General features: G+C 46.4%; 1 protein-coding gene across 1 annotated transcript in view; it reads left to right on the plus strand.

Annotated features, from left to right (window-relative positions):
• MYO1E (myosin IE) overlaps nucleotides 1–5,383 on the plus strand; it is a 193,177-nt gene extending 187,794 nt beyond the window's left edge. Inside the window, exons 27-28 of the mRNA XM_032864826.1 lie at nucleotides 1,399–1,568; nucleotides 4,752–5,383. Coding sequence (XP_032720717.1) covers nucleotides 1,399–1,568; nucleotides 4,752–4,828 — 247 coding nt within the window. The 3' untranslated portion in view covers nucleotides 4,829–5,383. The remainder of the gene's footprint in view (nucleotides 1–1,398; nucleotides 1,569–4,751) is intronic.
• Nucleotides 5,384–10,623: the final 5,240 nt, after the last annotated feature.

The raw sequence follows: 10,623 nt of genomic DNA on the forward strand, positions 1-10,623 counted from the left end.
ACTCAGGTTGCTTGGAGAAAGACTCTCCCGTCTCCTTCCTGCCACAGGTGAGAACACACCTGGCCAGGCCAGAGAGCCAGCCCCACTGAGCTGGGTACAGCCCAGTTTCTCAGAGAAGAAATCATCAATTTATGTTTATTTTGTGAGCAAATGAATGTGGGCTTTTCCTGGTTTCGTCCTCAGGCAAAGTGGGAAAGAAAACATTTGCTACTTTTTATTCTAAATGCCTTGTATGAACATATTTAACAAAGAGTTGTTTCAGATTAAAGATCTCGAGCTATATAGTGCTTTGCCTTTGAGACAATGTATGAAGGGCAGCTGGGGCAGTATAGTACGTAGAAAGAATACGTTTTCATTTCCATTTGTTAGTCACCATACAGTCCATCATCAGTTTTTGATGTGTGTCCCTGATTCGTCGTTTGCATAGGACACCCAGTGCTCCACGCGATCCGTGCCCTCCTTCCATTTAAAGCTAGAAGACGCAGGTGAGGGTGCTAGTGCCGGAGATGGTTTTGTGAAGGCCACGAGGAAGGGAAGGTGCTCCTGACATCCAGCGGGCAGAGGCCCGGATGCTGCCCCACAGCCCATGGTACTTGCCTACCCACCCCTGCCCCCTGCAGAGCCTCACCAGCAGGGCAGGAGTATTCAAAGCAGCATTTTTGTTTTTATTATTTTTCACAATACTAGAACCTGAAATCAACCCAAATGACCATTTGACAGGGAACTGGAAAAGTAAATGGTGACATATTTGTGCTGTGGAAGAGGTTGAGGCCCTGAGAATGCATGGCCAGTACATTCAATATAGAGCGAATGGTGGTAGAATGTGATTCCTTTCAGGGGTGCCTGGGTGGCTCAGTCGGTTAAGCATCGGACTCCTGATTTCGGCTCAGGTCATGATCTCAGGGTCGTGAGATCATGCTCTGCGTCAGGTTTTGCACTGGGCATGGAGCCTGCTTAAGATTCTCTTTCCCTCTGTCCCTCCCCACCCCCCTCCCCACCGCCAGTCTTAAAAAAAAAAAAAAAAGAAGAAGAACATGATGCCTTTTATCCGGTTAAAGAGGCAAAAACCATGTGTACTGTTTAGGGATACTTGTGTGTATGGTAAAAACACAAAGAAAAGCAGAATTATTAATACAAAATGCAGGGTGGTGGTTGATTCTGAGGAGGATTGCTGTTGAGGAAAGGTACCTGCAGGCTTCTGGGGCACTGGCAAGAGTTCTTTCTCCAAAGTTGGGGGCAGTATTTTTATTCTCAGAGAAAGCTTGGGAATTGGTGTATCTCCTGGTGGCTTGAAGTGGATTTGAACTTCAGGCCAGTGCTGGCTCCGTGCTCCAGACCAGCACACAGTGGTACCTTCTGTTAGCTCCCATCTCTTACCTGCCTGCACTCTCTCCACAGTGTCCGGAGACAAACGAGCAGTCGGCCTCCGCCAGCTGGGGGCAGACCTAAGCCCCAGCCCAAGCCTAAGCCTCAGGTGCCACAGTGCAAGGCTCTCTATGCCTATGATGCTCAGGACACAGATGAACTCAGCTTCAATGCCAATGACATTATCGATATTATCAAAGAAGGTAAGTGCATGGTTGGATGGCTGGCTGGGACAGCCTCCTAAAGAACATCTGGTCACATTGCTATAAGAACTAGTTTAAACACGAAGGGAATTTATAGACTATTCTAACTGAAACTTGGAGCAAAAGGCTAGGCTTCAGGCTCAGTTTGATCAAGGCTCCAAATTTTTTTTTCTTTAAATTATTTCTTTCAGCTCCTCCTTCTTTGTATTTGCTCCCTTCTTGGCTGTTTTCCCTCATGGCAGCAAAATGGCTGCATCAATTCCAGCAATATCAACTATGTCTGGAATCTGCTTTATCTCTGAAACTTCTCTTAGCCATTGGACAAAAGCCCCAGGTTTCACTCTGATTAGACCAAATTGGTCGCATGCCCATTCCTGAATCTCTGTAGCAAGACAAGGGCTGTACCTGTAGTAGGTTAGGCCTGGCAGGGACTTCTGTAGGAAACGGGAGTTAGGACTATCCCACCCAAACTTGATGGCCTCCTCATATGGAAAGTAGATGGAATGGAAGCCAGGGAGGCAACCTGGAACATCTATTATAAAAGTAGTCTGTGGGCTTGGCTGAATGCTTCATTAATTTGGTAGAGATGATAATCTAGAATATAATATACATATGACCAAACACTAGCTTATGGAAGTTTTTTAAAAAGATAACTCTGGGGCACCTGGGTAGGACAGTTGGTTGTCTTGATTTTGGCTCAGGTCATGATCTCAGGGTTGTGGGATTGAGCCCCGTGTCAGGTTCCCTGTGCAGAGGGGAATCTACTTGGGCTTCTCTCTCCCTCTCCCTTTTCCCCTCCCCTGCTCCAAAGCAAATAAATAAATCTTTAAAAGAAAAAGGTAATGGCTGTCTTAGGATGTTAAAAAAGCACCGTGAAGGAAATGGCATTTGTGGTGAGGAATGGGGAGAGACAGAGAGCCAGAGAGGCTAGAAAGAGCAGGTCATTTTAGGAAAAGGAACCGATGCTCAACCGTGGCACGATCCCTCGGGGATGTCACAGGAGACCACGTGAAGCTGGGCGTAGCCTGTTGGTGGAGGGCCCTGAATGATGGGCTCAGGAGGACTTGTGGACAGTGCGGAGCCATCCGTTACAAGCAGAGCAAGGACAGCCTGAGTGAAGTGGGCCTTGGTTAAGTTTAGACTTCAGGAAGAGGTGGCCAAGGACAGTTCCAGGAATGGTGTTTTTAAGCCATTCCCTCATCACAGGAGCTCAGTCAGGAGATTTAGGTGCCTGGACTGACCTCCTTCTAAATGGCTTCTGGGCATTATTTTGACCTCCTTGAACCACCTAGTTTGCTATAGGTTTCAATATTTTAGCCATTTAATATCCTTCCTAGAAGGTGTCGGAGTCCAAATAAAGGTTGAAATAAATGCTTAGTAAACACAAACCATTTTTATCACCAGCTTTGTTCAGCAAAAATAGTGGAAATGACCAATTACCCAGTAACAAAGATTGGCTAAACAAGCTTTGCTCTATCCCTTCAGTGAACTTTGATGACATTTTTGTTAGAGATCATGATGCAGTAGTATGGTATACTTACTGAAATGGAAAAAATGTTCATGGGAAAAAGGAAAAAGGTTATAGACTTTGGACTATAGTCTCATTTTTATAAAAATATAAAACAGATGGCTATCTGTGTGTATGTATATATTCACGTATTCATAGGTGGTCTCCTTAAGTGTTGAATTTTGAGTATTGCTTTCTTTTCATTTCTAAATATTTCAGATTTTTCTAGAAATAACACGTATTTTGGGTTTAATCAAAACAATGACATATTTGTGGAAAATGTCGAGTCCTAGAAGTTCTCGGAAAATGCTATAAATTATCACTGTAATGGGTGCAGTGCAGTGTGAGTACAGGAAAATGGGACAGAATAGAATCCAGAAACGGACCCATGTACATACAGGTGTTTAATCTAGGATAAATGTGGCATTTGAAATCAGGAGAAAGGACAGACAATGACTTTTCATTTTGAAAAGAAAATAAAGTTAGGGCTCTACCTCGTACATAAAACAAATACCAGATGAATTAGAGATCTAAAATAGATAAATGAAATATCATGATCTGAGCCAAAATCAAGTCAGACACTTAACCAACTGAGCCAACCCAGCGCCCTGCTTTTATACTTCTGAAAGTACACTGAAGAGTATTACCTATTATAACAATGTTTTAATGTCCTAAGAATAAAAGGTCTATATTCTTTGAGCCAGGAATCTCTCTTGTAGACCTGCTTGCACACAGACATAAAGATATAGGTAGGGACACTGATTCCATCAGTAGGGAAACAGGTGTCCAGCAATCAGGAAATGGATCTGTAAATCTTGGTATAATGCAGCTGTTTAAAAATGAGATGCGGACGTGGAAAGACAATACCTGTTAAATAGTATTGAAAAGCAAGATGCAGAATAATAAGATAGAGTGGCCTGTTTCTGTTTAAAATGAGTGTGTGTGTGGTTATAGTCACAGAAGAGGGTCTGAGAGAATGTAGACCACATACCTACTCCTGGTGGAGGGCCTGGGATTAAGGTGGGAGGCGTTGCAGATCAGGTTCTTCCAGAAACATTCCGCGCTGGAGGAAGGAGTGGGAAAGGTCTGATGGGGGAGTAGCCCTGTGTGGGGAAAAGTGGGGAGGCAGGACTGGGGGCCCTATCATGGTCCCCGACTAGGCTCAGCGTGCCTGTACCCCAAGGGGAGCCATCAGCCTCATCTCCGAGGCCCGGCAGTCCTGGAGGGCTGAGAACAGGACGCTGTCAGCGAAGCCTCACGTGCGAGCAGCAGGTTCTTGCTCAAAGAGGACCCTGAGTGGTCTGTGTCTGCTGTGGGGGAGGGGTTACTTTTTACAACAGATTCGTCCATTTAAAAGAAAACAAAGGGGACCCCTGGATGGCTCAGTCCGTTAAGTGGCTACCTTCGGCTCAGGTCACGATCTCAGGGTCCTGGGGTGGAGCCCCATGTCGGGCTCCCTGTTCAGTGGAGAGTCTGCTTCTCCCTCTCCCTCCACTTCTCGCTCTCTCTTGCTCAGATAAATAAAATCTTTAAAAATAAATAAAAAGGACAAAGAACACAGATGGAGGGACCCAAACCACCTTTCCCCACGTGCTGCACCCACAGGAGCGGGGTGTGTTTGGCCCAGGCAGAGCTACCTTGCTCACCCTCACTTTCGCCATCTCGGTCTCCTACAGATCCTTCTGGCTGGTGGACAGGTCGACTACGAGGCAAGCAGGGCCTGTTCCCCAACAACTATGTGACCAAGATCTGAGGTGCACAGAGACTCTGATGTCACTGGAGTGAAGGCGCTCCAGACAGGGAAGGGGACGTTTTGGGGTTCTCCTTCTGATCCATAGCGAGCAATTGCTTCCTTTTTCTGGCACCTTCCCCGTGGAGGACAATGATATGCTGGGTTGGGGACAGGGAGTGTCACTCCATAAACGATCCTAAAAGGTGGCCCTATTCATAGGAGCCCAGGAGGGCAAAACAGCCACCCGCTAAGATTTATTTATTGTATTTAAACCTGGTGAGAGGACAGGCAAGGTCCACTCAGACCTTGTTGGCTCTGTCGGAACAGCACCCGCTGGCCTCCCAGGCCCAGGGAACGGCTGTAGGCGGCCGCTGACAAGTGCCTTTAGTCAAAGAGCACATTGCTTTCATCCCTCTTTTCCTTACCTGACACACACATTCCTCTCTGCCACTTTCCCTCAGGGAGGACCTGCCCTCTGCAGGCTGGGCTTGGCAGGAGTGGGCACTTCCCGAGCAGACGCCGAGGGCCGGCATGGCCTGCGGAGCCCACGGGTGCAGGGGGCGCTGGGTTGCGCTTCGCCGGGACCATCCGGCCGCCGGGCTGAGCAGGGGCTGGGGGTGTGGGCTGTTGGCCTTGCTCTCTCTGGGTCTTCAGCTGGAATGCGGCTGGCCCATGGTGGTTTTGTGTTTAATGCTGTACCTATTATAAGAAGGATCTCTTTTTTTCAAGCTGTACATTTATAAAAACAGATCATATACTGTATATAAAAATCTGAAGACGGTAGAAACATGTATGACTGTACTAAGTGGTACTCCACTGTACTTGTTCATAAGGTAGGTTATTACCAGACTCCCGCCAGGTACTTACAAATGTGCGCTACGCCTTTTCAACTATAGAATCAGTGTTCCTGCTTTCTGGCCCAGCCCCTGCAAAACCTTCCTCAGCCCTTGCCCTGTAGGTAATTTCCCTCTGTCCCGTCTCTCCCGCTACCTCCTAAATAAATAAAGGAACCAATGAACCACCTGTTGTTTTGTGACATTTTTTATAGGTTGAATTGTGCCTCCCCGTCCCCTCAAAAAAGGGTGTTGAACCCCGAACCCCAAGTACCTCACAACAGGACCTTATTTGGAAATAGAGCATCTCTACAGAGATAATTGGGTTAAAATGAAGTCATTAGGGCGGGCCCCAATCCAGTATAACTGATGTCCCAATAAAAAGGGGTCATTTGGACATGGATGGCCACAGGGAAGAGAACATGAAGGGACAGCCATCTCTAGCCAAGGAGAGGGGCCTGGCACAGATGTGCTTCCCTCACAGCCCTCAGAAGGAACCAACCTTACCTGCATGCAGCAGACTGGAATGACTGGCTTCCACAGCTAGAAGACAGTCCATTTCTGGCGGTCAGCCATGCAGTCTGTGGCACTTTGTGAAGACGAGCCTGGCCCGGCCAGTGCAGTGTTTGTTGCAATACTAGTGAAAAGTCAGAAATGATGGAATGCCTATGGATGAGGCAATGATTCTCAGGGGAGACTGTCACTTCTCTGCCTCTCCTTCTGGTTGCCTTGGCCTTTCGGAAGCTGTTGGGAAAGTAGGGTTTGACCAGCACACACCTTTTTGCCATTCCAAGATTCCTGAGTCCATGGGAAAAATTATCAGGGGTTACGTATAAGGGGAAAAAAATGTATCTGAACTTAAAACAGAGTAAACCACTTAATTCTGTGTGTTCAAGAACAGAATAACAAATAATGTTTAAAGTATATTTTGGTTCCAGGATGCCTGGGCGGCTCAGTAAGTCGAACAGCCATCTCTTGATTTCAGTTCAAGTCATGATCTCAGGGTCTTAAAAAAAAAGAATTTGGGGCCAAGTGACAGGACAACCTGAATTAAGCTTATTTTGAAAAGGCCTATCTTGAGGATAAATGTTAACTCAAGCTTTGGAGGACCTAAGGTGACCTTGGGCAGTGGAAGGAATCACTAGTGAAATTCGTTAAATAAAAATATTCATTAAAAAGGATGAGATCGTGCCACTTGAGACAACATGGACAGACCTAGAGGGTATCATGCTAAGTGAAAGAAGTCAGACTGAGAAAGACAAATTCCATATGATTCCATTCCTTAGTAGAATATAGAAAAAAAGAACAAACAAAACAGAATTGGACCTATAAACACAGAGCAAACTGGTGGTTGGCTAGGAGAAGAGGAGGGGAGGAGATGGGTGAAATGGGCAAGGGGGAGTGGGATATCCAGGTTTCCAGCTGTAGAATGAATAAGTCATGGGAATAAAAGGCACAGCATAAGGAATGCAATCAATGACATTGTAATAGGTCATGAGAGATGGCAGCTACACTTGTGAACACAGCATAATGTACAAAGCTGTCAAATCACTAAGCTGTACGCCTGAAACTACGGTAGCATTGTGGGTCAGCTGTACTAAAAAAAAATTATTGGCTTTACATAATTTTCCTAATGTTAAGTGTTAAAAAAAAAAAGTCACATTGGGGAGGGGGGTGCAGAATCAGTCTCGGCTGCTTTTAATGTAATGATTGGCCTTCAAAACTGTTGTGTAACTCGGATCCCTCAGGCTCTAGGTGATGACATAGGAACAGAGTCTAAGATCCACACAAGTAGTGAGAAGAGCCCTGGCTCATGGGACTCACAGAGCAGGTCCCAGCCCTGCTCCCACGTGCCTTACCTAGCGCCAGGCTCAAGGAGGTCTTCAGATGTTGCTTCAACAGGTGAGGAAATTCACTAAAGTCATGATCATAGATTTCTCTGGGCTCTTCATCTAGCCAGGCCTGCCATTTTGTTCCCTGTTCAGTTGGGTCAAGAGTCACTTCACCTGGGAGAAGGTATGTAAAGAGGATCAAAGGGCCACCCCTGCCTTCTAGAACATGCCATCCTGTCTGGGATGATGGTGTGTTTGTGCACATATACCACACATGGACAGCAGCAGAAAATGCAGTGTAAGGATGTAACATCCCTTCAACCAAATCTTGAAAGTAACCAAGCACCTCAAGCAGGCTTGAACGTTCCCTAGGGCAGAGATGTTCAAACAAGTAACATACCAGCATTCGCAAACGCTTTGGCCTCAGAATCCCTTTACACTCTTCAATATTATTGAAGACCTCAGTGTTCCACTTTTGTCCGTTACAGCTATCAGTGTTTACCATATTAGAAATTCAAACAGGGCGCTTGAGTGACTCAGTGGGTTGAGCCTCTACCTTTGGCTCAGGTCATGATCTCAGGGTCATGGGATCGAGCCCCGAATCGGGCTCTCTGATCAGCAGGGAGCCTGCTTCTCCCTCTCTCTCTGCCTGCCTCTCTGCCTACTTGTGATCTCTCTCTGTCAAATAAATAAATAAAATCTTAAAAAAAAAATTCAAATAAAATTTTAAAACACCAAAAACATACACATTTTACTAACCACCAGAGTGATGACATCATCACGTGTCATGTAGCTTCTGGAAGATTCCACCATACACTAATGAGATTCCACCATCTAGTAAGAATGAAAAAAAAAAAAAAAAGAAACTAATATCCTAGTATTATCATGAAAATGGTTTAACATGCAAAAGGGCCATCTCTTCCACAGTGCTTCAGGAAGAGAGACTGATAACAATGGAGAGGGCAAAGGGTGAGGCTTTTCTTATAACTTACTCCCACCAACAGGCATGCAAACCATACACATGTATTGTCCCAGCCCATCTGATCAAACGTGACTCACCACCAAGTCCGGCCCTATGAAGGTGGAAAGGGGATGAGCTTCCTTTTTAAAGAACATTCCTTGCAAAGTACACATACCATATCCGCTCACAGTCTAGTGGCTAGAACTTGGTCGCGTGGCCTCAACTGCCAGGGAAGCTGGGAGGCTTTGCTGGGGACAGCGAGTCACAGTGCAGAGAGCAGCTTATCCAGGGCACCAGGAAGAGCTCGTCCTCCTCCTTCGGCAGGACTCCTTCCAGGCAGAGACATCCATGAGAACAAGTGCGGGACAACGTGGCTGCGTACCCAGGTAACTGACAACCTCCACCAGCCTGCCATGGGGCAGGGCTTGTACAGAAGGCCAGTCTTCTCCCTTCCAGACTCCTTCCAAACTCCGCGGTCCTCCCCTGCATGGAGCTGGTCAGATCATGCTGGCCCTGCCTCTGCTGGCTGCTTTTATGGTAGTTCCAGCAGCGGGTGGGGACAGAGTCCGGCTTCAAGAGTACAGTGCGCCCAGGATGCATCTTGGTGGAAAAGCTGGCGATGTCCCTGGTACCCTTCACTTTGATGGTCAGTGAGCGGGAGCCATTCTGCAATGTTGCTCGCTCCCTTCACTGCCTCGTTTTGTGTTTCTCCCAAGGCCGCTCCTGAATTTAGGAGCTTATTTACTCTGACCAGCTACTCAACACCTTTCCCTCCTACATGCCCCTCTGAGAGGCATGGCCTGGTCTAAAACCACTTTGCATTGAGAAGGCTCAGTACAGTTCACTCCCTTGCCCCAGATCGCGTAGCTCTTGAGGAGAGGAACCATCAGTTGACCCCTGATCTGACCCCAAGGCCCGTGATCTCCATCTCTGTCTCCAATCAGGTAATATCAAGGAGTTCGATAGTCTAATTGTCAACCTTCCAACTTCCGATTATCCTTTTCTCAAACAAGAACCAAAAAATATTAGTAATCAAAAACCAAAATTTAAAGAAAGAAGAAGAAAAACTCACAAATAAGACTCAACAGCTTTAAACCTACAAACTCCTTTGACGAGTAAGAGCGGCGTCTAACATATCTTTGAATGCCCAGAGTCCATCTCTTTCCAAGACCATCAGCTTCCTTAAAATAACAGCCACCAACGTTCGAGCACACCCCGACATGGTCTAAGGGCTTGCCGTACCTTACTCAGTACTCTAGCACTATAAGTGAGATGCCCGTACCCCCCTTCTACAGACAGACATGGCCACAGACATCCCATAGCGGCTAACGAGCTACAAGCCAGCTTCAGGATCTGTGCTTTTCAAAAACAGTGGTTACATTATCTCATTTTCTTATTTCAGTGTTTTTACAATATTATGATTTCTACTTTTACAGCTTGCATCGCATTTATAACACTTTAGTTTTGGGTGCCTGCTGTGGCACATAAGGAAGTATCCAAAAGGCCTTTTTTGTGACATTCTGGAAGTATGAATTTCCTGAGTTGAGGTACTTAATATTTAACTAAGCAAAATCTGTAATAAAGAAGCTATAAAACGTCTTCAGAATACTTCTACAAAACCCGTCCCTTCTTGAGGAGAAGCTGAGCTCAAGCATCCCTGAGAAATAAGTCGGCTTCTCAGAGCCAGGAAAGCTCCCTTCATGTTCTCACTTCATTACTATGCACACGTGTGACCCAAGTCAGTCTAAGGCTGCTGTGGGAAAAAGTCTCACTCAGCCAGGGATAACTAGAGGCTTTACACCAGGACTTCAATGTACACAGCCTCGGGGTTCCCTGTTCTTGAGTGCTTGGCACCGACAGACATCTGCAGGCAGCCCTAACCTGCCTGGGGTTGGCGGGGTGGGTAGGGAGCCCTAGCTGGAGGCGGCCAGGCTCTCCTCCCGGGCCAGTCGCAAGCCACAACTATGTTACAGAACCAGCACCCACAGACCTCGCTGTCCCACACACGCTGGCTTTACCAAACTCTCCACTGGGAGAAGAAATGAGTTTACGACAAAGATTCTCAGAACCTGTATGAATTTTACTGGGAGTTTGCAATGTTTCCCAAATGTATTTGACTAGCTCCTTTCTTGAAAAAAGCAACTGACATGTGTTGAACTAATGGTTTGGGAAGTTGTTGCTATAAGGCAC

Source organism: Lontra canadensis, unplaced genomic scaffold (assembly GCF_010015895.1).
Source record: "Lontra canadensis isolate GAN:19392208 unplaced genomic scaffold, GSC_riverotter_1.0 scaffold28, whole genome shotgun sequence".
Classification (NCBI taxonomy): domain Eukaryota; kingdom Metazoa; phylum Chordata; class Mammalia; order Carnivora; family Mustelidae; genus Lontra; species Lontra canadensis.